We start from the raw sequence: 26,404 nt of genomic DNA on the forward strand, positions 1-26,404 counted from the left end.
AAAAAGAAAAAGAAATAAATTTGACCACCAACTTACACCATACATGAAAATAAACTCAAGATGGATAAAAGACTTAAATATAAGTCATGACACCATACAAGTCCTAGAGGAGAACATAGTCAGGAAACTCAGATATTCCATGCAGCAATATTTTCACCAATATGTTCCCTAGAGCAACAGTCATAAAAGAAAGAATAAACAAATGGAACTTCATCAAAATAAAAAGCTTCTGCATGGCTAAAGAAAACATCAGCAAAATGAAAAGGGAACCAACCATATGGGAAAATATATTTGCCAATGATACCTTGGACAAGGGTTTGGTCTCCAAAATATATAAAGAACTCAATACACTCCACTCCAGGAAGACAAGCAATCCAGTTAAAAAATGGGCAAAGGACCTGAACAGACACTTCTCCAGGAGGACATACACAGGGCCCAGAGACATATGAAAGGATGCTCAGCATCACTAGCCATCAGAGAGATGGAAATTAAAACCACAATGAGATACCACCTCACATTCATCAGAATGGCCACCAGAAACAAATCAACAAACAACAAGTGCTGGTGAGGTTGTTGTGGGGAGGGAACCCTCGTACACTGTTGGTGGGAATGCAGACTGGTACAGCCACTGTGGAAAACAGTTTGGAATTTCCTCAAAAATCTAAAAATGGAACTGCCTTTAACCCAGCAATTCCACTGCTGGGATTATACCCTGAGAAGCCCAAAATACCAATTCGAAAGAACACATGCACCCCAATGTTCACAGCAGCACAACTTACAATAGCCAAGTACTGGAAGGAACCTAAATGCCTCGCTATAGATGAGTGGATCAAAAAACTATGGTCCATTTACATAGTAGAATACTACTCAGAAGAAAGAAAGAAAGAGCTACTACCCTTTGTGACAGCATGGATGGAACTGGAGAGCATTATGCTAAGTGAAATAAGCCTGGGGGTGAAAGACAAATACCATATGATCTCATTTATAAGTGGAACCTAATCAACAAAACAAGCAAGAAAAATATAACCGGCAACATTGAAGGAAAATACAAACCAACAGTAAGCAGAGGGGAGGAAGGAAGGGGGGTAACGGGAAAAAGAAGAGGAAAGGTCAAGTCAAGAAACATGTATAAAGGACCCATGGATTAAGCCAAAGTGGAGAAGGATTGAGGGTGGGAGGTGGGGGTGGGTTGGGCAGGGGAATGTCGTGGTGGGAAAATGGAGACAAATGTACTTGAACAATAAAAAATTAATTAAAAACCCCCAAAACCTTTAAGTTTCTTAAACACAAACTAAGATGGTATATATAATCTCAATATAATTTAACTATATTTTGAATCAGTAAAATTATTGTAGCCTAGTACACATTAAAATGAAGGAGGGGATAGGAGGTTTACTGAAAACATGACAAAGTCTCATATTTTAAAAATTGTGGTAAAATATGCATAACATAAAATGACTATTTTAACCATTTGAATTACGCAGCCCTGCAGCAGTCCGTACCTCCACGCCGCTGTGCGGGTGCCCCGATTGTCCATCTCCGGGGGAGTTTTCCATCTTCCCGAACTGGAACCCTGCACCCATTAAACACTAACTTCTTCATTCCCTGGCAACAACCATTCTATTTGTCTTGATAAGTTTGACTATTCTTGGTATTTCATGTAAGGGTAATTACATAACATTTGTCCTTTCCATAATGATATTTTCTACTTTATTAAAAAATTCCAGCTGCAACCGAATAAATTGATTTCATGACCTGCCAATGGGTTGTGATGGTAACCCTCAGGTAAAGGACTCCTTTCTATATGTCTTAAAAAAATATGTAGTGTGTGTGTGTGTGTGTGTGTGTGTGTAGTGAGAGAGAGAGAGAGAGAGAGAGAATATGTATCTCCTAGGTTCAGAGAGAAGGCCCCATGACACAGAGACTTAGTTATTACCATTGGCCTAGAGCTTAAGGTGAGGCCTGAGGAACACTGGGTACTTTGGTTATGTGGATGAGGAGAAGGACTACCTGGCAAAAGACCAGCTCCCTGGAGGGGTTGTTACATGGAGTAAAATCACCCACTAAGAGGACATAGTAAAAGCCGTCAAAAAGACACTTGGGTAAAATTCAAGCATTTATTCTACCCAAGGGAGCGAAGGCAAAAATAAATTTAGTTCTAAGAAAGAATTTTCTGGATAAATCCTGGATTGTATCACCGTATGACTAGAAACACAGGTAACAAAGCAGTTCCAAATGTCAAGATTTATGTCTGAATAGTTTATGAAAGAAAAGGTTTTTTTACAATGGACCTGACAAATTTAGGTTCACCTAACAGTGCAGGTCTTGGCAGCCCAATGGAGGGGAACCACGTGTGGGGGCCACTGGCACTTCCTGGTAGGAGAAAGTTCAACCCGGGGAGAGAAAAGAAACAATCCAGGGACGTGATCATCACAAAGCTCTTTCTCTGATCCCTCCACTGTTCACCTGGGCACGAATCAAGGCTTTGGGACATGAAAAGCATCCCTTCCTCACAAAAACGCTGTGGACCATGGTCTCAAAGATTACCAACTATGAGGTGACAGTGATTTCTTTTATGGGACCTTAAGGGACTGAAGAAAAAAAAATTTTTTGGGCACATCCAAAGATAAAAGTACTCCAGAAAACTCAGCAGAATTTCAATTTTCATTGCCTGAAGAAATAGTCACACACATTAAGCCACTTCTCTTTCCGGAATGCCTTCTTCCACGAACCAGCATTTTGGGGGGTTGGGGATAAAAAGTCCTTGTACACAATGCGCTCTCATGTTTTAATGTTGTGGGAAAATGATCATGTGACAAGGACAGCCACCCACCACAGCCATGGCACAAGTGAACAGCGCTTACCGTTATCATTACCGAACTTGTAAAGGGCTGTCTGCACATACACATCAAGTCTGCACAGTTATTATTGTGCTACATGATATAGCCTGTAATGTGTGTGAATTTGCATATCACATGTGTCTGGAGTGAGCCATTTGAGGTGAGGATAAGGGGGCAAACAAAGTTGAAAGCTGTTCTTGTCCATCAGAAGTCATCTGATTGATACCAAACCCAGGGAACCTACCAGGGTGGCTCAACGCCTGAGAGTTGAGGCCACCACTCCATTTCCCTTGTTTCTGTCCTAGGGTGAGTCGCTGGGTAAGAAACTAGAAATTCCAAATAGAGTGTGTGCTTGCTGGCTATGTTCTGTTTACCCTCTAGGTGCATTTTCTACCCCTTCCCATCCTCTTTTTTGCCCATGGGCTATATCAACAAGCTGCTTTGTCCTCTGGCTTGTCCTTTGGTTTGGCCAGTGGGAGGTGCCCATAAGAGAGTAGGAAGCAGGAGAAGTAGAGTGAGGGTTGTATTCCCCTGACCCCTTCTTGGCCACATTTCTATACACTGCTGTTGCCCCTCCACCCAGGGCAGCTACAACCACCTGCTTGGGGCTAGTTTAGGTAATGGCTCTGCCACCTGGCTCCTTCGGGCCTAAGGGTGGGATGGTTCTTAAGATTCCTAGCTCCATCCCTTAAACCTGCCCACACTTTTGTAAATAGTCTTTTCAAAAACTCTCCTCAATTACGCTGAAAAACAAAATACTAAAGGATGAGTGTTCTTCCATGTCTTTAAATATTTTCTACATCACTACTTTTGATGCAGTATATCTTCTTAGGTATATATAAAAATATGTCCTGTATCACCACCTGTCATGATTTCTGTAACTAGTCAGTTATATTGGACAGGGAGAGTGGGTCCAGTTTTCACTGTTGTAACCAAGGCTTGTAATGAACCTAACAGGGGCTGTGGGCCGCATGTGGCTCAGGGTGGCTGTGAATGTGGCCCAACACAAGATCGTAACTTTACTAAACAGTATGAGGGCTTTTTTTTTTTTTTTTTTTTAGTGATTACGTGTTGCAACGTATTTAATGTGTGGCCCAAGACAACTCTTCTTCCAGTGTGGCCCAGAGATGCCAAAAGTTTGGACATCCTAGAACATCTCTTTAAGCGCTTGTCTGATTATTTTCTTTGGAGGAGTTTCCAGAAGATGGGGCTAGTGGGGAGCTACAAAGGGAAGGTGGGTTTGGAAGCATTTGGTTCCCTTCTCCCCCTGGCCTGGTAGGCGGAGGTTCCCACTTACTTGGTCCCTGGGTCATCGTAGGAGGCCACTAGCACCAGCATGTCCTCTGTAATTTCTTTAAGGAATTTCACCAGGAGCATAGGATCTGGGGAAGGAAGGAAAGCAAGGTGTTGGTCACTTAGGGGAGAGACTGATGGCCATTCTCATTCTCTCCTGCTGCCCTCGTGGTCCAGCGGTGGCCGGGGGAGGCTGGCACCAAGCTCCACCTGCCGCTCATGGCCCGGCAGGAGGCGGCATGGCGGGGTATAGCTCCCGCCTTGAGGGGTGAGGGTGTCCTCACTCAGGTGGTCTGGGGTGGTGCTGGAATTTGAAGGTTCCTAAGGGGATTCTGATATGCAGCCAGGGTGAGAACTACTGGTCTAAGGGCCATTAGGGGCTTTCACCTGGGGGACAGAGCTTAGTCATCTCTCAGGAGCCCTGGGCTCTTTGCGCACCCCCAGCTACCTCCTTCTATACTGGTTAAGAGCCTAGCTTGTCTGTACTGACTTATTTATTTTTTAAATTAAAGTATAGTTAACATATAATATTATGTTAGTCTCACATGTACAACATAGTGATTTGACATTTATATACCTTACAAAGTGATCACCGTGAGAAGTCTAGTGACCGTCTGTCACAGTACAAAATTATTATCATATTATTGACTACACTCCCTTTGCTGCACATTACATTCCTGTGACTTATTTATATCATAACTGGATGTTTGTACCTCTTATTCCCCTGCACCTTCTTCACCCATCCTCCTGCCCCCCACCCTCTGGCAGCCGTCAGTTTGTTCTCTGTGTCCGTGAGTCTGTTTCTGTTTTGTTTTGTTTATTTGTTTTGTGTTTTCAGATTACAGATGTAAGTGAAATCATATTGTATTTGTTTTTCTCTGTCTGACTTATTTCATTGAGTATAATATCCTCTAGGTCCATCCATGTTGTCACAGATAGTAAGATTTTATTCTTTTTTATGGCTGAGTAATATTCCACTGTATATGTGTGTGTATGTGTGTAATCTTTATCTGTTCATCTAGTGATGGACACCTACGTTGCTTCTATATCATGGCTGCTGTAAATAATGCTGCAATGAACATAAGGGTGCCTGTGTCTTTTTGGATTCCTTCGGAGGCCATGCCCACTGGGCTGCAGGCAGTGGGGTCCCTGAGAGAGAAGCCTAGGCTCCTTCCTCTCTCCAGCTTACATCAGGAGCAAGGCTCCGTTTGCACCTCTAACTCCATCCTGCCCTGTGAAAGGTCTGCACCTGACAGAGGGCAGGCCTAGGTGCGAGGGGGAGGGGCACCAGCTCCTCCCTTCAAGGGCACTGATTTGTTGCTATTGTACTTATGTTTATGACCAAAAAAGCAACGATGGCTTTCTACTTGGAGTGAGGATATAATTTCCTTTTAAGATATACTTGTTTACGTTAAAAAATGAGCCGATTTAAAGGAAAATACTAATAACATGATGGTTCTCTGGATATGGTGTAACTTGTGCAGGGGGCTCTTGAACAGTGGCTTGTGGGCAACACTGACCTAGTGAGTAAAGCAGGGGCTGCATCTGCCAAATGAGGAGGATTAATAGTCTTGTTTATAGCATTTTTGTAAAGATCAAATGTGACAGTGACTCTGGGCATATAGTCAGTACGCTATAGTGGAATTATTTCATTGAGTATAATATCCTCAATGAAACAATTATTAATAGGATGGGCTACATAGTTTTCAGGGTCCAGAGCAAAATGAGAATGTGGGGACTTTTGTTAAAAATATTATTAAGAATTTCAAGACTGTGATGGCAGAACATCCAACCAAGCATAAGTTGCCTCTAAGCTCTGGGCCTCTGTGGCTGCCTGCCCACAGGCCACTCACCACGAAGCCCCCTGATCCTTCGTACTCTGTGGGGTGTCGGGGGCCTAAGGGCCGAGCAGGGCCAGCCACCAACCAGATCAGTCACAGAGGCTCCCATCAACGACCACAGCAGCCCTGTTAGTGAAATGGCCTTTGAACTCCTGAGGTAAAAGAGAATGAATTCGGAAAGCACCATGCCTTCTTTAGCCAATATCGAGATCTGGCTCTTCTCTGGGGTGGACAGTGGATGTTTGGAGAAAAGGAAGTGTGCCTCCTGCTCTCAACCTTAAGAAGTCACTGCCTGTCCTCTTTGTCTCCCGTGGGAAGGGCCGACTTGTTCTCAGTGTGATTCAGTTTCTAGTTCCCCAACAGCCATGGTTACCTCCACGTTCATAATAAGACATTATAAAACTTAGTTTCATCTTTTAAATTGTGTTCTCCTTTTTCATTCTGACAGATGACCTCCTTGCTTCTGAATCAAGTGGACAGAGTGAGGGAGGAGGGAGTGCAAGGGAGAAGACTGAATGAGCTTCCCCAGGCCCCTCCACCAGCCAGGCCGATCCTGTACACCAGTTATGACAAGTTACTTAGTCCTCACATCAATCTTATGAAGTGGACACTACAGTTACTTCTATTTTATAGGTGATGAAACTGAGGTTCGAGAGGTGTCACCTGCCTCAGGTCATGCAGCCTGAAGTCTCTGACTCCAGAGACTGGACCTTTTCCGTAAACCTGGCCCCAGGCCACCCAGAACATCTCCGGGGTCCTACAGAGAGAACAGATGAAGACCTCTGGCCTCAGCCCATGGCCTGCCCCTGTCTCTTCTCATGCCTGTCTCCAGCTCCATCTTGCCCCAGAAGGGGACTTGCATGCCTGCACGTGGACCCCCAGTCTTCCCATGTCAGCTCCATCCACGCCACCCTCCTTGGCCACCTTGATTCAGCCACAGCCACCTTGGCCCCGGGGGTGTGCCTGCACTTCGGGGGCACACCTGGAGACATCCGCATGGGCCCTAGGGCAGGATCCAGGTGGGCTGCGGCTGCAGGTGGCCGCTGTGGCACGCTCTGAAGCCCTGGGCCCAGGCAGGGTCCCCGCTGCCCGTCTGTAAGGGTGCTGCTGTGGATCTCCTTCCAAACAGGCCCCTGCTGTGACTTCCGGGCGGCAGGCTCCCATTCCCCGTTTCAGCCCCTCTCCTGTTCTCATGCCCCAGAGACTTCCTGCTCTCTGCTGCCTGGTGGCTTTCTCCCCTCTTGGGCTCATGGGTTTGGGTGGGTGCAGTGAGGTAGGTTTTCCCTGCAGGTGGAGGTGAAGATGGGGATTCAGGGGAGAAGGAAGTGAGCTAATTGGCAGCAGCAGAGCCCCTTCCACTCCATGAGGAGCTGGGGTGAGTTGTCACATGCCCGGCACCCTAGGGCCCCCGGGCCCAGAGCTGGCCCTGTGATTGCAGGGAGGGAAACTGAGTCAGGCTGGGCTCCAAGAAGTGGGCTGAGCTGAATTCATTTGTCTCCATGGAAACCAGTCCTTGCAGAGCCCAGACCTTAGACTGGCTAGAAAGAGCCACCCTGATGCTTTTCATTCCTTGCCGAGGTCCAGGACTAATTCTACCACATTTTGGAAGATGTCAGTGTTGGGACAGAGTCGTGCCCCACCCTCAGCTGCTGGTGGGAACTTAGATGTCCTGGCCTCCAGCCCAGGTAGGTCAGTGTCCTGTTGGCTGGCTTTGCTCAGGGCAGGGAAGACCGTGACTTCCTGAGGGGTAATCTGTACACAGGGAAGATCAGAAAGCATGTCTGTGCTAGAAAGAAGAAAAGGCAGCTGCAGAAAGGCAGAAAGCTTTGAGCCCCACGGCTGTCCTTTCTGGGCCTTTGGAGGCCTTGTCCTGTCCTTTGGCCCACAAAAGACCCCTGTGGCCTGAAAATATCCTTTATCTAGCGGAGCATACTGAGCCATTTACCTCGTCCTTAGCACTTCGGTTGCACACATGCCTGGCCTCCAACTGCCAGCACCAGCATTTCTTTGCCTGAAGATCTCCTTTGGCCTCCATATTCACTTTTGCCCCCTGGGGCAGGCCAAGTGTGGGGAGTGCCACAGAATTAGGGGTGGGAGCCCCCAGCGCCCTTGCCCCTCCGGGATACCACTGAGGCATGTGTTCAATGCTGGCTCCTGAGTTCCAATTGCCTACAGTGTTCAGTCACTTGATAACACACTGTACTGGCTGCTTTCCTTTCCCTGTCTCACCTTTCCACTGATATTTCCTGAGATCACCTCCTCCCAAATAAAACATTGCACTTGAATCCTTGTGTCAGCATCTGCATCTGGGAGGTCCAATAGCCAGTACAAAGGGGTATCAAAGGCAGCAGGATGGCGTGAACCCCCACCATGCCTCTTTCTGGTACTATTTTGTGGAAACAGGAGCCAAGTCCTCTGGCACCTCGATAGCTCCTGTGCTACAAGAAGCTCAGCCCGCACATGACCTCATGGCCAACAGAGGTACCTACCTCCAGAATACATGTCGAAATAGCTCTGTCTCAGCACCATTCCCGTGGACCCTAAAGGATGAGAAAGTAGAATGATTATTTGCTTTAACGTGTCATTCTGCCTGTCATTTTGTAGAAAATGAGTACTCTTTAGTCTAAGGTTTAGAAATAGAATAATAATGGAATAAAATCAGGCCCTGTAGAAAGCATGCAGGACTAAGTAGGTGCCCAATAACTATTGGGCTGCTCTGAGACATACAAGAACACAGTGGATGAGGGTCTCTGGAATCAAATTGAATTGAACAATCTGGGTCTGTGTTCCACCTTAGCACTTCCTAATGCATGACTCAGCATTTTGACCTCAATTTTTGCTTCTGAATGATGGGCTGTGGGTGTATTTAAAGTAGATAGTTAGCATACAAGACACAATTTACTGGCAAAACAGTACTGAAAATAACTACAATTGTCAACATTATTCCCACTCAAATAGGAAATCTTAAATTTGAGTCCTCTGATTCTTGAAAGGAAAGAGATTTTCAGCGGGTTGAACCGTCCTCAGCGCCTTGGGTTCAGTAATCTCAATGGCGTTTTGTGGGTTTTGCAAATGGTAAAAATGGTAAAAAATGTGGGTTTTGCAGTGGACCTACAGGGAACCAGGTGGTTCTGAAGGGAAATTGCACTTCTCACTTTATGCCACGAGATGGAGGTGTTGCAGAGGGGATGGCAACTCAACATCGGACCGCCGGTCCCTCTCCCTCCTGTAGTTTGAGGGTTCCTGAAGAGCGTGGGGGATGGGGTTGGGAGCTCCCATTGCAGCCCTTCCGGGATTCTTCCAGTCACTAATATTCAAACCGCTGGGACATTTCAGCTGGCGATTTTAGAAGGGGGAATATGAACCTGTTGAACCGAGATCATGTGTATTTGTGGATTTTTCCGGAATTAGGGGAAGGAGATGTAGCTTGAGCAGTTTCTCAAAGAGATCTCAGCCCTCTAAAAGGTTAAAAGCCACCAATCTTTAACAATCCTTTTGTTGGAGTGATTCCTCTGACTTCCCCACAGCTGGCATACAGTAGGTGCTGCATACATCTTTGGAGACATTGGTAGTCTAGGGAGGTAGTTCAGTGGGGTGGTTAGGACTTGGAGCCAGCCAGATCCGGGTTAAAATTTGTGTGACTCTTGGCTGTGCAACCTTGGGCAAACTGCCTAACCTCTCTGAGTGTCATTGCTTACCTGGGACATGGGACTACTGAGCATGGTCCATTCTAACATGATGATGAGGTTAAATGAAATAGGTAGCTCATAGTAAATGCTCAAGAAATGGTAGGTTTTAGTATTGTTGATTGTTGTTTTGTCTTTGGGCTTTGTGAGGGCTGAGGAAGGAGGCCCCAGTCTGAGCCCATCTCTTCAGAGACTATCCCAGAGGCCTTCTCAGGCAGCCGTACACTTCGGGGAAGAGAAAACCAGTAGGTTGCAGCTGGGTCAGACAAGAGCTGCTGGAGCCCACCATAGCTGTTGTCAAAATTGGTTGAATAAACAAATGAAGATGTGCAGTCAGCTTGGTGATCTAGTATTGTCCCTTGTGGTTTCATGAGTGTTGGTTTAAACCTCAAGGAGAAGCATGTCCTTCTGGGACAGGCACACAGGCACGGGCCTGGCCAGGACTGTGGTGTGACCTGGTCCTTGGCACCTTCTCTTCCCACAGGCCAGCCAGACCTCCCCTTCTGACATTTCTGCTGACTCATGCACTTGGGAGGAGCTAAGCCAATGTCAGTGGAATAAATGCATACCACCGCCGTAGGGGCTGTCTTGGGGGTGGATCAGCAACTCACCATTCACCAGGGCGATGTTCAGGCCCCTGCCCACGTTGTCTTTCACAGGGCTCATGATCCTGAAGAAGAAAAGAAAAACAAAATACAACAGTCAGTCCCGAGTGTAGAATGAACCCTCTGCTTCCATGACTCTGGAATGTGGAGAGGGCCCACATGGCATGATGCAAAAGCATCAGGAGGCACACACAGTAATTTGGGCCATCTGTTTTCTCCTGGAAATGAACGGTGGGCTGGATTCTCCGAGGAGTCACTCATGGCTTGTTTGGACCAGAACAGTCTGCTCAGAGAAGAGGAGAGGTCCCTGCCTGGGGCTCTGAGGTGGTGGAGGCTGGGCCAGCGCACTTCCCCAGGCTTTAAGGAAGGCAGAACCCAGAATGTTGCTGCTATCCTTGGTGGTGTCTGTGCTTCCCCACGTGGAGCCTGACTGCGTCCCTGCCCAGCCAGCATCCTCACTCTGTCTCCCGGTGTTCCTTGGGAAAACTGTCCTTCTCCATCTCAGGCCATGTGGTTCTCAGGACTGACCTCTCCCCCAGCCTTGTGCTCTGGCCAGAGTAATTGGGCCAGGCACAGCCATGTGACTCAGACCAGCCAATGAGACCCAGCCTGGGGACTTTCACAGGGACAGTTCAGATGGGAAGGCTCTCTTTCCCGTGAGGTGCTAGCTTGGGCTAATGTGTCAGCCAGCTGTGACCTCCCCACTTTCTACAAGGTGAAGCCTACTTTCAGTAACAACAACAATCTAATGACAAAGGAAAGTAGAGCGAGCATGGTGTGAGAGGGAGCCCTGAGGGCATGGCTTGAACCCCTGGATGCAGCTGGTCCTGAAGCCCATGGCCTCTGGTCTTTTAGGTGCATGAACCACTAAGTTCTTTGCTTTGCCCAAACGAGGTGGAGTTAGATTCAGAATCCTGACTAAAACCCCATCTCTGGCTGCTTCCATAGGATGAACTTGCTATACCATGACCTTTACCACCTTGGTCTTTTTCCTGCATCTGCAAAGTCCTGGCACCTCCCAGGTTCAGACTTTGGTGCCTGGATATTGATCTTGAACCCTCCCCATAGGCGCCTGTCTTCATTGGAAGCCCAGCAGCTTGGCTGCTATACAGACTTCAGTTCGATTCCTAGCTCCACCACCAGTTATCTGGATGACCCTGCGTGAGCCTCAATTTCCTCATCTTTACAAAGGGAATAATTATAGCCACACTCTGGAAGTGTTGGGGGATTGAGTAAGATGATGCTCTAAGCACTTAGCCAAGTGCTGGCAGACATGGATGGTGTTAGGGTCATTGTTACTTGTGACTCAACCACCCAGGGTAAAAGGAAGCATGTGGATAGGCTGGGCTGGCTTCAGTGCCTGCTCCTGGAAGCTTCTGAATTAGTGAATGAATGAATGAGTGAATGAATGGTTGAAACAAAAGAAACAAAACAGGAGTCCCTCAGGTACTTACATGCGGTCTTCGAAGCATATGGAGGGGCCCACGACATTGGCGGCCCCGCTGAGGATTTTAAATGCAAAGAAGTTGTTTGGGCAGGGCTTGCTGAGGTCACACTTGGTCTTCACGACCCCTGGGGAGAGAACAGACCGGCCTTGGTGGCAGCAGCTGTACGTCAGACCACCCCAGAATTCCTTTCTGGGCTTCCTGTTGCAGCCCCAGCCCAGTGCCCGACTCAACCCAAGCCCCTGGTAAGTGCATGTGGAGTAACGAGTGGTGGTAACAACAGTCACGGTGATGAATAGACTCTCCTGAGAACACTTCTCTGGGGCCACAGCAGCCTTTTGAGCTCCCTCTCCTCCAGAGAGGCCCGTGTTGGCAACCTCCTGGGGGCCCTCACATGGTGGGTAGGAGCGTCTATCACTAGTGGGTTCCCTTGGGCAAGTCTTCAACCTCCTTGTACCTCAACCTCCTTGTCTGTGAAATGAGAGAATGGGTGGTTTTCCCACTGGGCTCTTGTGAGGAATAAAGAGCACAGGTTACTCAAATAGTCTTCTTATCATCTTCTAGTCATTATTTCTCGAGCACCGACTGTGCACTGGACACTGAGTGACAACAGGGAACCTCCCACTCAGTGCTTAGCATGGTCCTTGGAACTCACTGAGGGCTCGCTACGTGGCTCTTCTGTTAAGACCTGCGTCCTCTCCACGTGGTCCTCACAGGCCAACCCAGGAGGCCCATGAAAGGCGGGATGTGTAGGTGGGATTCCCAAACACAGCTGCTGAGCCACCCAGCCCTCAGCAGGCTCTTCGCCAGCTGGGATGTCAGCTTGTGCCCTTAGCCGGGCAGGTGCTTATTTATACTGATGGGTGTTTTTACCACCACCTGACAGTTGTGAAGGTAACATTAGGGAGGACTGGTAAACATGGAATTAGAGAACATTCACCTACAAAGGGAAAGCAATGGCTGGGCAGCCTCTCTCCCGTCCGACCCCTGCGCCGGGCGTCTGGCTGAGCTGGGCCAGTGTGTGCTGGGAGCGAGCCCTCAGGCTTCCTCAGTGAAGCTGGCCCACGCCCAGGGCTTGCTGTGTGTTAGGCACGGGGGCAAGTGCTTTCTATTTATTGTCTTGTGAAATCGTTCCAATACTCCTGTCCCTGGCACAGAGTAGGCACTCGGTAAATGTTCGCTGAATGGCCACACAGAGCATTTGGGCGGGGTGGGTCGGAGGCCGGCGGGGGACGATGCCGTCGGCATGAGGAGCAGCTCCGGTGCCTTCACCAGTTTATAGAAAGCCTCTATGTGAGTCAGGAAAAAATGCCCCTCTGGGAGGACACAGCCCATTTGGTGCAAGGCTTGGCAAGACCATGGCACCTCTGAGTAGGGAAAGGTGCCCCTTCCTAGGAGTCAGTGCAGTCCACCCCAGGGCACCCTGCTGGGCTTTGGCCCCCATGGCTGAGTTTGCAGACCTGGTGATCTGAGGGGAATGCCTGTCCTAGGCTGTTTGCCCCTTACCCTCAGGTTCAGCACATTCATCTGATGGCCGTAACCAGGGCTCAGCCGGGACATGACCGCCAGAGAATGAGGGCTGGGAGTGGAGACACCCCTGAGGGGCCGTTCAGGAGAGAGTGGGTGTCCAGGCTTCTGGCTCAGAAGAGAGAGGGCTGGAGACGGGGACAGGACACTCCACAGAAGGGCCCAGCCCCTGCCACCGGGGCGTCTGAGAGTGAGGCCTGGGAGGGGGTCTTTTTATGAGCCTTGCAGCCCCACCTCTGACCGCCTGCCCCGTCATGGAGAGGCCAGTTTACTCTCGAGACCAGAGGGTCTCACCGAGGCTGGAGGCGTCGTTCCAGGCCTCAGGAACCACCTGAGAGTTTCCCCAGAGCCTGATCAACTGCGGTTAAGTCTGGTAAACCCGATGTCAACATATTGGCTTAAGCAGGCTTTTCCAGAATTGATTTTCTGACCATCCAGTCTTCACAGTCAAGCTGGAGGATGAAGGGGATGATGCCCAGGGGTCCCAAGACTGGGAGGCAGGGAATTTGCTCTCTGGGTCTGGGCTTAGTGGCCGCCCCGCCAGCTGCCTAACCTCTGTGGGAGTCCCTAGTGCTCCCTGACTCTGCAGGGCACAGCCGAGGAGTCACCTCCTCCCTGATGCCTTCCTGCTCTTTCATGCTCAGGACATGATACAGCTCTGGAGGGGGTGCATCAGGAAGCTTGAGCTGCTCTTCAGAAATCTGCTGTGTGACTTGCCAGAAATCTCTCCCTTTACCTTTGCCAAATGTAAAATGAGGAAGGTGGTTTAGGCCAGAATTGTCAAATAGGTTTCCTCTCAACAGCAATGGATCTGCTATTACATCCTGTGGGTTTGGAGGGAAAGCGTGCGGGGATTGACTGGCAATGTCTGCCGCGGGAGCGGGCAAGGTGGGAGGCCGTGGCTGTGCCTGCATTCCCCGTCTTCCCAGCAGGTGACATCTGAGTGCTCAGCACCAAGATGCGGTGACTCTGTGTGTACTTCAGGAGGTGACTGAGAAGGCTTTGGGGAGGTGGAGCTGGGGTGTAGGCTGTATGGCTTGTGTTCAGTCTTACGGTCTTTGCTCTTTGTAATCCCGCAGTGCACTGGGCCTCCCAGGCCTCTGAGGCAGGTAAATCCCATTGCTGGAGCCGCACTCCTCCTCAGTCACTGCCACGCTGGGGTGGGTGGGGGGACCTGGTGGTGTTGCCCCTTGTAAGGAGGTGTCGAGAGGGTGGGCTTTGGACTAGATGGGGAGATTGACTCCCATTTCACCACTTATAGCTCCATTGTCTTGGGCAAGAGAGTTCACCTCTCTGAGCCTCAGTTTCCTCATCTATGAAATGGGGATAATTACAGCACCTACATAGGACTGTGGTGAGGATTTCATGAGTTGTCTGTAAAGTTCTGAATACATCGTCCGGCACCCATTGGACACTCAATCCTTGTTACCATTGTTATTATCATAGCTGTCTCTCCCTTCCATCTCCCCTGCACCTGGGGAGCTGGGGCCCTTGTTGTTCAGATGTCTGCAGTGTCCAGCGTTTGAGGTGTCAGCAGTTCTGCCTTTGTAGTGCCCTCCCTACTCTCCATTCCTCACATCCCTGACTCTGCAGGGCACAGCCGAGGAGTCACCTCCTCCCTGATGCCTTCCTGACCCCTTCCCATTGGCAGGGGTGGCCCTCCTGGAGCCTAGAACACTTTGCCCCATCTCTCTTGGCACAATTGGTACTTCAACCCCCACAGGCAATCAGCACCTCCTCCGGTTTGCCTGTGGGGGCTTCTGTAGTGCCTGGTATGGCACTGGTGTGGTACTTTGAGGCAGGCAGAAACCACAAGCCAAGCTTGGCATCATTTCAATGCCGATAATAAGCACAGCCTCCATCTTCAGGGCTCCCAACCAGGTCGGGGGAGTCAGAGAGGGGACCACAGTCCAGGCTGCAGGGTGGGGGGGGGCTGGGGAAGGCGGACAGCTGCGCCATTCCTATCAGTGTGAATGGCTGAGAAGGGGCCATCCCTGCCCCAGGGCTTGGGGGCTTCAGAAGGCATATTGGGCTATGGGAGAAGAGAGCCAGACAGATTCTGGAAAAGGAGATTTTTCTGGGACTTCCAGGGCTGGGACTTCCAGGGCTGGGACTAGAGACCTTGAGTCATCTCGCTCTATGGCAAAGGGGGTGCTGGGGAGATACTTACTGCTCTCCTTGGAGACTGAACCTGCAAGAGGGAAGACAGAAGACTCTGGTTAGAGAGAAAGTGCTTTGGGTCCTCCCTGCAGGTTGGGGGTTGGGGGTTGGGGGCTGGGGGCTGGGGAGTGGGAAGAAGGGAATTGTGAGTGTGTTGGCTGGGCTGAGCAGAGACTCCCTCCCATGGCGGGTGTTGAAATGAACTAAAAGTCCCATCTCACCTGGGAGTCCTTCCTCACTTGCCACTGGCACCCCTTCACACACATATACGCAAACATGCACATACAGGCACACACAAAACACGTACACACACACAGTCACACATGTGTACACTCATGCTCACATGAACACACAGATACAAACATGACTCTTTCATGCTTAAAAGGAAGCAGGGCTCTGTTGTGAAATGCACTGGAGTCTGAACCCCACTCCCGGCTGTGGGGCCGGATGCAAGTCGCTTGCCTGCCCAGTGGAGGTCGTCACCGCCGCCCCCGCCACATGCTGTGCAGAGGGCCCAGTGAGGCCACGTTGTCAGGGCCCTGCTCAGCGCCCGGTGTGGGGGCCCCAGAGCTGGCCAGCCACGTCAGTGTCGCCTTCCTGGTGTCTCCAGCACCGACTGTGTGCAGCGGGCCTTAGGGCCCACGGTCACCTCCTGACATCTCATTCACACTGTATCCTGGTTGTTTCTGGGCTCTGTGTTAGGTCTCCCACCACACAGTGAGACCTAGAGCACAGGGTCCCCAGGGGCCACCGAAGTTCTGAGGATGAGAACTCTCCTTTTTTGGGGACCCCAACACTGAAACACTTTTTGTTTGGTCATCGGGAGCTGTTCATCCTGGAGGGTCTCTACTCCTCTCTCCAAGATCCAGGAGTAGGATGGGACCCAGGCTGGACGGATCCAGACACTACATTCCTGTGGAGACAGCCCTTCCCTGGGGTGAAATATAGCTCTGGGGGAGAGAGAGGTGCCTCTTTCAGCTCCGCTGGAAGGTGCGCCTCTGAGGGGTGGTAGCCATCACACCTGCTCAGAGAGAAAGATGCCGGTGGAATGAGGTTAAGCAGCAAGGAACAGAGCCCAGGGACATAGAGACCCTAGAGGCTTTGTGGAGGCCCCATGCTCCAGCCACACACAGAGCCCGATATCCATGGGCTTCCCAACTACAAGACACAAGGCACCCCACTGAGTTTAAACCAGTTAGAGTTGGGTTTGTCACTCCCACCTGAAAGAACCCTGCCTCATTTGCCAGGTAAATCAGTTCTCAGTCTCCTGATTCCTGTGCCAAGGATCCCTGTGGCGGTTTGCGAAAGCCTGTGGATAAATTTATTCCCAATCTCTTGAGACATAGTGCTCCCTATTGTAACAGACTGCAGGTTATTATATGATAGAATAAAATTAGATTGGATTAGAAAGGAAACTAACTATATATCAATATATAATAAAAATATTAAAAATAAATTTGTGCTATAGTAATATATGTGCTTCTATATTAATGTATTAACTACAAGGCGGGCATCTGTGCAAGCAGGTTAGGAACCTCTGAAGTAAGTGAGTGTGACCTCTTGCTGTGCCTGGGCACTAATGGGTTTTGATGGCCAGTTTTCCCACTGGGTACATTTCCTGCCACTGTTAGCATTTCTTGAGACTCTGAATCATGTTAACGCACTCGTGTTTTTACATGTTCTGTAATTAAGTCTCTCTGTCTCCCCAGCAGCTGGGGCCATGTGTTCCTCATTTCAGGGTCTGAGACCTAACACAGATTAAGCACTTGATGATTTGGGTAGAGATGTTGATTTGTCAAACCCAAGGTAGTTGAGTTCTGAGAGGGAAACATTTTGTGGGTTCTCCTTTCAAACATGATCCCCTCTCCCACCTCTCCCTGGGGCTGTCTCCTCTAGAGGGCAAACCTGATCTCCTCTCCTGCCCTGAGCCTCCATCTCTGACCTGGGCCTATCTCCTCCAAGGCCATCGGCACAGCCCAGTCAACCTCTTGTCTACAAAAGCCATGCTCCAGGCCTGGGGGCATGGTGGCCATCATGCACCTACATGAATCATCCTGACCTGGGTATGAACCATGGTTGACAAGTGGATGAGGTAAGGGATGTCTGAGACTTTGCTGTGGGGAGTTTGTGTTAAAGACAGGGTGACTGGCTTTTTACTGCTTTGAGGCTGTGAGCTGAGCTGGGCAACTATAGATTATTATGTTTGACTATGTCATTGGACTTTGTTCTTGGTCTTTGAGGAGGACAAATTCAGATATATAAATCCCTTTCATTTCTCTCCTTTCTTTGATAAGATTTGGATCTGGGAATCTTGTGTTCCCATTCCTATTCTGACATCTCCATGGGGAATTTGGGTAAATTTCTTAATCTCCCTGAGCTTCTCAGACCACACATAAAGCTACAACATGAGGTCATGCACGAGTCCACTCCATAGTCACACCACAGATCACCCCATGGGGCATTCGTACAGGTTAAATGAGACTATGCATGCAAAGCAGCTGGCATCTGTCACCCATCCATCTTCCACCCATCTGTTCACCCATTCATTCATCATTCATTCATCTGTCCATCATCCATCAATCCATCCATTTTTCTTTCACTTATCAAATATTTATTGAGGATCTGCTCTACACCGAGTGCTAGAGAGATGAATCTACACAAGATAAAATCCTTGCCTTCAGGAAATCTAAATTCCAGAGGGTGGAGATAGGCAACACCCAGTAAATAAATAAGCGTTGTTCATCCTGATGCTCTAAAAGAAAAGGGCTGATATGAGAGAGGCTAAAGTAGGAGGAGGAGAGGATGCAGCTGTAGCTGAGGGGGTCAGGGAAGACATCTCTGAGGCAGTAACATTTGGGCAGGCACCTGAAGGCTGACAGGAGGTGGCCACAGGGAGATCTGCGTGAAGGGGGTCCCAGGCAGAGGGAACAGCAGGTGCACATGGAAGCCACTGAATGCACAGTTTTCTCCTTTCCCTTCTCCCTCCCTTCTTTTCGCCCTCCTCCTGTCCTTCCTTCTTGGGTCACATTTCCAAACTAGCCATTGGTGCAGGCATATGCTTTGGTCAGGGCCTTGGGACACTTTTCTGTTCTCCATGGACTCCAGGTTTTTGACAGCCTGGGTGTCCTCTCTCACCTCCCACCCCCTGTGGCTGGGGTCCCAAGAGCAAGCTCACACCCTGCCAATGTCTCTGGAGTCACTAGAGATGGGGGGAAGAATGGATCCTTGGCCATTAGCCCTTGTCCACAGGTCCGCCTCTCAGCAGTGAGCAGTACTCACCCAGCCAGCGGGGCAGACGGATGGTTTTCATGCTGAAGCTGATATAGCTCTGGATAATGATCCATGAGGTGATCAGGACAAAAATGAGGGTCAGGAAGCGAAGCAGTACTGCAGAGCAAGGAGACATTGCCATGAGATCACAGCACCAGGCCACATCGTAAGACCATGTAGTGTGACTACATGTGAGCCCTTGCCAAGTCCCCACAGTGAGACTGTATTATGAGACCTTATGTTGTAGGTCCATAGCACACACATACTGTAGACCAGCTCATGGGCCCACGAGGTGGGACCAGTGTGAACCATGCAATGATAGAATGGTGAGATCATGCTGCAAGACAACATGGCCACATTCCCCCAAGTGGGGCCAGCAAGAGAGAAAGTTAGAAATGCACCTTCCTGGAGCCCCTCAGAGAGAGAATCTCTAGGGGTGAGGCCTGGGGACCTGCAGCAGATAGTAGGAGGAAGACTCTGCTGAAGACAGCCCTGGATGCGAGCCACAGAGGACAAGAAGGCTGTGTTCAGTGCTTGGGGCAGCCATCCACTGGTATGTGATCTCGGACAGGAGCTAGGCTTCTCTGAGTTGGAGTACCTCAGTCACAGAGTGGACATAGTAACACCCGTGCCACTGAGCCCATGGCTTATGGGGAGAAATGTGATAGTTGTCCCTGGTAGGCAGCCTCCAAGGTGGCTTGGGGAGTGAGGTTCGTTCCCACATTTTCCATTGACCCCCTCAAGAGCCACCGCAAATAACCACACAAAATCCTGGACAAGAACACACACTGGCCTTGCTGTGGTGGCCTCTCCTGACACGCAGACAGATTGCCTGACCCCTGCTCCACAGCCATCACTAGAGAGCAACCCCACACATGGGATGGACCACCCCAAGCTCCTGGTGCCTTTCCTTACCCTTCCATGAGGTCGAGAAACAGGCTTTAATGCACTGCCCACTAAGGACTCCGGGGGCTCCAGCTGCCTCCTGGATCCAGTCCAGTCACCAGAAGAGTTCCCTACCCTTTGCCTGACCTCCCTCTCAGCATCACCCTTCTTCTTAGCTCTGACTTCAGCTCTCTGGCCTCAAGCTACCTGGGATGGGCAAGGAAGCACCCTGAATCCCATGGGGTGGAGCTCAGGTGTGTGGGTGTCCCTCATCTTCTAGGACAGTATGGCGTAGGCACCCAGCATTTCTCTTGGGGATCACATCACACAACACTCATTTTGTACCAGGCACTGTGCTGACAGCCTTTACCTGCATTTTCTCAGTTCATCCTCACAGCAACCCTCTGTGCTGGATCCTGCTTGTTATTTACATTTTGCAGATGAGGAAACTAAGGCTCAGAGAGCTGGTAACTTGGTTGGTAAGTGATAGAGGTGGGATTAGAATCCAGGGCAGTAAGCTGACTTTGAAACTTGTGCTCTTAACTGCCTCACTGCTCTTTGGGAATGTCAATGAACTCTGTTCATTTCCTATTTGGTGCCTCAATTTCTCTATCTGCACAAAGGAGGTATAACATGAAGGTGTAGACTGGAAGGCAAAGGCTTCTCCTCATGCTTAGCCCTATGATATGAGGATTCTACAAGAGCCTTCCTTGAAGCAAATATTTTGTCCCTAATTTCCAGTTAAGGTCAGGTATTTCCAAGGTAAGGAATCCCCATGACCCCAGCCAAGCAGGGTCACTGTGCCAAAGTTCTTCCAGCCCTTCTTCCTAGAGGCAGAAAGTCACCTCTTCCACTCCTCCAGGCTCGCCCTAGATTGGTTTCCTCCTGGAATTCTGGCCTGACCATTTGAAGAAGATACAGCCAAATGACCTCTGAGTCCAGAACAGGAGACTCTGCTGACAGAAAAATGATTCTGAAACCAATATTGGACCTCAGTCATGGGCCATATAATTCTCAGCCCTGGCCCTACCTGATATTCTCATCCTGTCCAGGTGAGGAGTGGCTTGGGGTCAGCGTTAGCCTGTGGAGAGAAGAAAATTGAATTGGAAACCAGTATCTGGGGTCTGAAAGTCAACAAGACTGAAGATTAGGGATGGGTGTCTCTAACTGAGGTCATCTCCCCTTCAGTTCGGTTCCTCACCATCTGCCTTATGAGGAGGGGAGCAGTTTTCTTCTTTCTTGCTCTGCATTCACCTTTCCTTCACTTTTGCCCTGGGGTTTTATATTCACCATGTCTTTTTCATGCAAAGAGATTAAAAAGTAGAGGCAGGTGCAGTTTGCCAGTCACTGACCATTTGAGGTCATCTGTTCATCTGTCCATCCATCCATCCATCCATCCATTCATCTGCTCGTTCATCCATCCAGTCAGCTGAGAGATATTGAGATAGCTAGCCCATGGAAACCATCAGGGAGTAGAACTCAAGAGATCTTTGCTAATGTAGCAAAATAAAGACCAATCAGGATCTGCATATTAAAGGGGAGTTTGTGCTGGGTGCTGTATATGCATTATTTGCTTTAACCCTCACAACCGTGCATTTTATGGGTGAGTAAACTAAGACTATGGTTAAGCTCAGGGTTATTCAGCTTGCAAGGGTCAGAGTCAGAATTTGGATGCAGGCCTCTGGCTGCCCAATCCCCACAGTGCTTTTTGTCTCAGGGGAGAGTTGAAATCGAAGTTCCCTCCCTGGTTGAGTCCTGGGCAGGGCTAGGGTCATCCTTGGGCCCACCTCTCCCCTGTGCCAACCCCCAGAGGCTGGGCAGTTACCTGTGATTCGGCAGCTTTGAAAGCTCCCAGCAGGACTCTGGAGGTGCCGAGGAGCAGAGAGGGGGCTAGAGATAACTGTCCCAGGTCTCAGACTCTCCACAGCCAGCTGGAGGGTCTCTGACAGGCCTCTGATGGGTCTCTGATGGCAGTGACTTGCTCTCACCACTCTTCCTGTCCCCTCCCCACCCCAGAATCTTCTTAATCTTAAGAATCTATTTCAACAGACTTGGTGTCCAAATCCCAACCGCCAAGCATCCAGGTATGAGCTAGGGGACCTGGTACTGAGGCAGTTGGGCTGGGTCTATGATTGAAACAACAGCAACAACAAGTGCAAATGCACGTCTCCGTTTAAGACTTATAAAAGTCCTCCCACTTACCCTGGCCCTACTCCTCTAGGGCCTTCTAAGTGAGAAAGCTGAGCCTGGCCCACCCACAGGGGTTTTGTAGAACTTAACTTCCTGAAATTCAAATGACCAACCTTTTTCTTTTCCCAGATATAAAAATATATTATGCTTTTGAATGTTGTTGGGCATGACCTACAGTCCAGCAGCCCAGGCTCCTGGATGAGGTTGGAAGGACCTTCTGTGGGGTCCCCCATACATGGAGGATTTAGGGTAGCCGGGGCGGACAGGATGGAAGGACAGGGGCGGGGTCAGACAGAAGGGAGAAGGGGTTAGGCAGATAAATGAACAGACACGGATATTCACAGAGGGAGTGTGCACAGAGACAGAGATTGGAGGGACAAAGACAAGAACAAGGGGGAATGGGAAATGGCAGAGATATAGGGACAGAAAAAAAGAAAGAACAAGGCAATGAGAGAGAGACCAGGACATGGAGGAGAACAGAGATAAAGAAAAAATATGAATTGTGTACACCCAGATTCAGAGAGAGAGAGAGAGAAAGAGAGAGAGATTGAGGTTAGAGAGAGAGAAAAGATAGAAGGTGGGGGCGCCTACCTGGCAGGGGGCTAGCCTCTTGCTGTCATGCCCATGCCAAGCAAAAACTCTGGTTTCAGAGCAGGGGCAGGGGAGGGACAGGGGTGGCGAGGGCTTTCTCAGCCTGATGTCTCTCCTGGCCGTCTCCGACGATGCCCTCAGCACTTACAGGGCTCTCTGCTCTCCTGAGTCCCCAGATGGCTCACCCTGCCAGACTGGTGCTGAGTCGGAGCCCAGGACTGGCCTCCTTGGGGGAGGGGGGAGGGAGAGACAAAGGCGCCTGGAACAGGTGTGCAGGCAGGGTGGGGCGAGGAGTCACTCTGCAGCCACTCAAACACAAAAGTTTCTTTCCTCCTTGTTCTTGCTGAGATTGTCACAACCTGTTATTCAGGTTAGGAAGTTCTGGGGCAAGGGCACAGGGAGAGCTGTCCCAATGCCCTCCGTGCATGGCTGCTTGATGGGCTCGGGCACAGCTTTGGTGGCTCCAGGGCAGTGCGTGATCACAGGTGAATGGGGCAGGGCGGTGGGGAGCATGGGGTCTCCTTGACTGGAGAGCCCATTTTCTGCCCTCACTGTCCTTGAGCCTTTCCCCTTATACTGCCCCTCCCTGGACCCCTTCTCATAGCTGGCCAAGTGCATAAGCCCTTTTCTGTTCCATGGCAGGCAGGCCTTGTCTCCTGCAGGTCTTAGTGCAAGTCGAGCACTGAGCAAGTACTTGAGTATTTGGAAGTAATTAGATTCTTGCATAGTCCTGTATGGTTAGGATGATTAAGCCACCAGCTAGAGGAGGAAGCTGAAGGTCAGAGAGGGCAAATGACTTGTCTAAGGACACACAGCCAATTATGGATTGTGTTACTGAAGCATTTTCTGAGTGCTCATGGGAAGGCAGGCTGTGCACTAGGCTTGGGAGATGCTGTTGTGAGTGAGATGTTCTTTGAGCATCCTGGGCCTTTCAGTGCTAGGCCCTCTGAACACTGTTCTTCTGCTTCTTTGGCTGGGACACTCTTATTCATCCTCGGGTCTCGGTGTAGAAGACAATTCCTCTGGGAAGTCTTCCCTGACCCTTAAAATCGAGGTTGAACACTTACCTGTGGTTCTGGATTGGAGGACATTCATTATGGTATCCTCATCCTGTCCAAAGGGGCTGACCAATCAAGGCATTGTGATTTCCTTGTGCTTGGTTTGGGAAGGAGCATATGACCCAAGCAATGCCAATCAGAGTTTTTCCTTGGATGGATTTATGGAAACTGGAGAGAGAGGCCCTTTTCTCCTGATGACGCTAAGCTAGATGTCTGTAATTCTGAGGCTGCTGGAGTCCTGTTCTCAGCCATTACAACACATCACCTGCTGTTGTAGACAAGTCCCACCAGAAGATGCAAAAGCAAGGGCTGAGCAGTGGGTGCAGTACATGTGGTTTTTGTTCTGAGAGGATCAGGCAGTAAGAGGCCTGTGATGTTGGGAAAGAAGATGGATGCTCCCATCAGACGGACCTGCGTTTGCCACTTATTAGCCATGTGTTCTGGGGCACCTCTCTCTCTGGGCCTTGGCTGCTTCTTCTGTAAAATGAGGGTGATGCTATTTACCTGTCCTGAAAGGGGTGTGGGGCAAGGAGGCCACTCGTCTAGGGGGGTTTGGCTCGCCCGCTGGCGCCCATCCCGTCTCCTCCCCCTTGGCAGCCACCATCGCCTGCTGCTTCCTGCCAGTGCACCTCCATGGCAGCGTTCCCAGGCGGATGTTTGTTCTTTTTGCAGAACCGAAATGCCATCACGGTATCTCTCTGCCTGATTGCTTGTGACATTTCTTAATGGACCTGTAGGAGCCAGGACATCAGCTTTTTATTGTTTCCTGGAGCCCTCTGTACACAGGGGACTTTACACTCAACCATGATCTGTGCCAGAATCAACAGAAAGGGTTACCCTTTCTCCAGGCTAGGAGGGTGGGAGAACACCTTGCTGGAGGAATAAGTGTGTATTTCCCTGCTTAAGTCTGATCTATGGTTCCTATCGCTCTCAGGATAAGGCCAACGTATTTCATGTACTTATAAGGCCTTGAGAGATTTGACTCTCACATGGGGGCGACCTTGCCGGCCTCATCCCGTGCTGCCCTTCCTTCACACTTGCTCCAGCCACCCAGAACGGCCCGAGGGAGGCTTCTCCTCTCCTCGGCGTGGTACATGCTCTTCTTTCCACTTGGACTACCCTTCCTTGCCTCCTTCCTTTGGGCAACTTTTTGTTGTCCTAGGTCCTTACCCAGCGTGCCTTTGCTGTGGGAAAAACAAAACCCTGAGGCTATTTCCTAGCTTTTCATGAGGATCCAGGTTCAGCCACCTGTCACTTTAGAACCAGCCCTGAGTCACAGGTGAGATGGCAACTGAGCTCTGTGAGCAGGCTCTGCATCCTTTCTGACATGGGCATTAACCGCAGGTTCAACCCGCTGTCTGCTTGCCAGGCCATTTCCAAGAAGCTGTGAACTTGGAGCCACATATGGAGCTTGGAGAAAGGGGAAGTTCAGACACAGAGACACACACAGCAGACACTGTGGGAAGAGTGGAGTCACTGCCACCAGCCATGGCACCCAGAGTGTCCTTCCCCGGCACCTTCAGAGGGAGCGCGGCTCTGTGACCCCTTGATCTCAGGCCCCTTGCCTCCAGAACTGTGAGACGACACATTTCCATGCTTCAGGCCATCCAGACTGCGGCACTTAGTTGGGGAGCCCTGGCAGCCTAGCACAGGAGGGAAGGTCTGAGGTGTGGTCTCCTCTGCCGCCCAGAGTCTTGCAGTAAAACCAGCCTCAGTTGCCCACAGTCACTGGGTGCCTATAACCTCCTTTATGCCCTTCCCTGTCATACTTCCCTTGTTCCCTGTCAGTGCCATCTGGGGTCAGTTCCCAAATAAACTACTCTCCCTTGTACCTTTTTCTTAGTGTTTACCTCTGGGGAAACCAGCTCAAAACAACATAAAATTGGTCTGTCCACTGTTTTCCTTGGGCTTCCCAGTCCCTGAACCCAGCTTCCCATAGACACCACCTTTCTCCTCACTTCAGACCAAAGGCTCTGCTGGAGAACTACCCTGGCCTGGTGGGGTCTCTTCTTCCTCTCGGGGGCCCCTTCCTCCCCTCGGGGGCCCAGCCCAGAAGTCTTCTCTCTGTCACCATTCCTCTGCCTGGGGGTCGCAGCCTGTTACCCCCGTCCCGTGTCTTTTCCGGGGGTCTGTTTTTCTAACTTTTTTCTTACCTGAATCCCAGGCCCTGGGAACCTCCCTGAACCTGACTTTTCAGAAAAAAAGGGGCCAGACTTTTCTTGGTGAGCTCTTGAGCAAGACTTGCTTAACTGATAATAAAAATAATAAACTATAAATAAAATAACAGAAACAGCTAACTTTGATGGGGGGTTTACTGTGCACCTGGAATCAGGTTAAGAATCTGACATATATGTCTCGCCAAGTCCCTGTGACTTGGATACACGATTGCCTTCACTATGCAGAGGAGGAGGCTGAGGCCTGCCCGGGGGAAGTCACACGCCTGGGCCTCACAGCTGTGTTAGCAGAGCTGGGGTTCGCACCATCCTCCGCAGAAGAAAAGGTGCAGAAATACCGGCCAGGACAGCCAGGAGGCCCCAGGCTCACTCTCACCCACCAAGTCTCACCGAGGAAGGGAATGGGCACGAGGGAGGTCTGTGTGTGCCCATACGGGTGTGATTGGCTCTTGAAAAAGGAGGTCTTTTATCTGGAGCTCAGAGGATGATCCTACACCAAGAATCTGTCCTGACCTCAAGGATGATGATTAAATACCACGGAGGGATCAAGCTTTTCTTCACTTAGCAACTGGACATTTGGGGCAGGGATGGCGGATATAAGCATCTATGCTGCTGCTCTGCGACCGCACCCACGCCAGGCACAATGAAGCAAGCAGAGGTTTGTCGTCCCGCGAGTGGGGCCTGCTCAGTGTGGGCGTAGTACCAGTGGAGTTGGGACTGGTCTCCTCCAGAGCACTGGCCTTCATGAACCAGAGGAAACACAGCGGATGTGGCTGACTCCTCCCTCTTCTCACAGGTGAGCCTGAGCCTCGCACAGTCATGACTGAGCAGGTCTGAGC

The 26,404-nt window shown here is 50.1% G+C and overlaps 1 protein-coding gene across 2 annotated transcripts in view; it reads right to left on the bottom strand.

The window, feature by feature from the left end:
- The window catches only part of FAM3D (FAM3 metabolism regulating signaling molecule D), a 40,904-nt gene that overhangs the window by 8,630 nt on the left and 5,870 nt on the right, over nt 1–26,404 (bottom strand). Inside the window, exons 2-8 of one of the 2 annotated variants that reach the window (XM_054595902.1) lie at nt 20,583–20,633; nt 18,677–18,784; nt 15,408–15,428; nt 11,720–11,837; nt 10,272–10,330; nt 8,464–8,514; nt 4,138–4,222 (exon numbers count right to left, since the gene is read on the bottom strand). In XM_054595902.1, coding sequence (XP_054451877.1) covers nt 4,138–4,222; nt 8,464–8,514; nt 10,272–10,330; nt 11,720–11,837; nt 15,408–15,428; nt 18,677–18,784; nt 20,583–20,595 — 455 coding nt within the window. In that variant the 5' untranslated portion in view covers nt 20,596–20,633. Of the gene's footprint in view, nt 1–4,137; nt 4,223–8,463; nt 8,515–10,271; nt 10,331–11,719; nt 11,838–15,407; nt 15,429–18,676; nt 18,816–20,582; nt 20,634–26,404 lie in introns of those variants that run through there. The other variant, XM_054595901.1, reaches the window with a different exon arrangement.

This window comes from Pteronotus mesoamericanus, unplaced genomic scaffold (genome assembly GCF_021234165.1).
Source record: "Pteronotus mesoamericanus isolate MK-2021 breed Mesoamerican mustached bat unplaced genomic scaffold, CSHL_Meso_final scaffold_54, whole genome shotgun sequence".
Classification (NCBI taxonomy): Eukaryota; Metazoa; Chordata; class Mammalia; order Chiroptera; family Mormoopidae; genus Pteronotus; species Pteronotus mesoamericanus.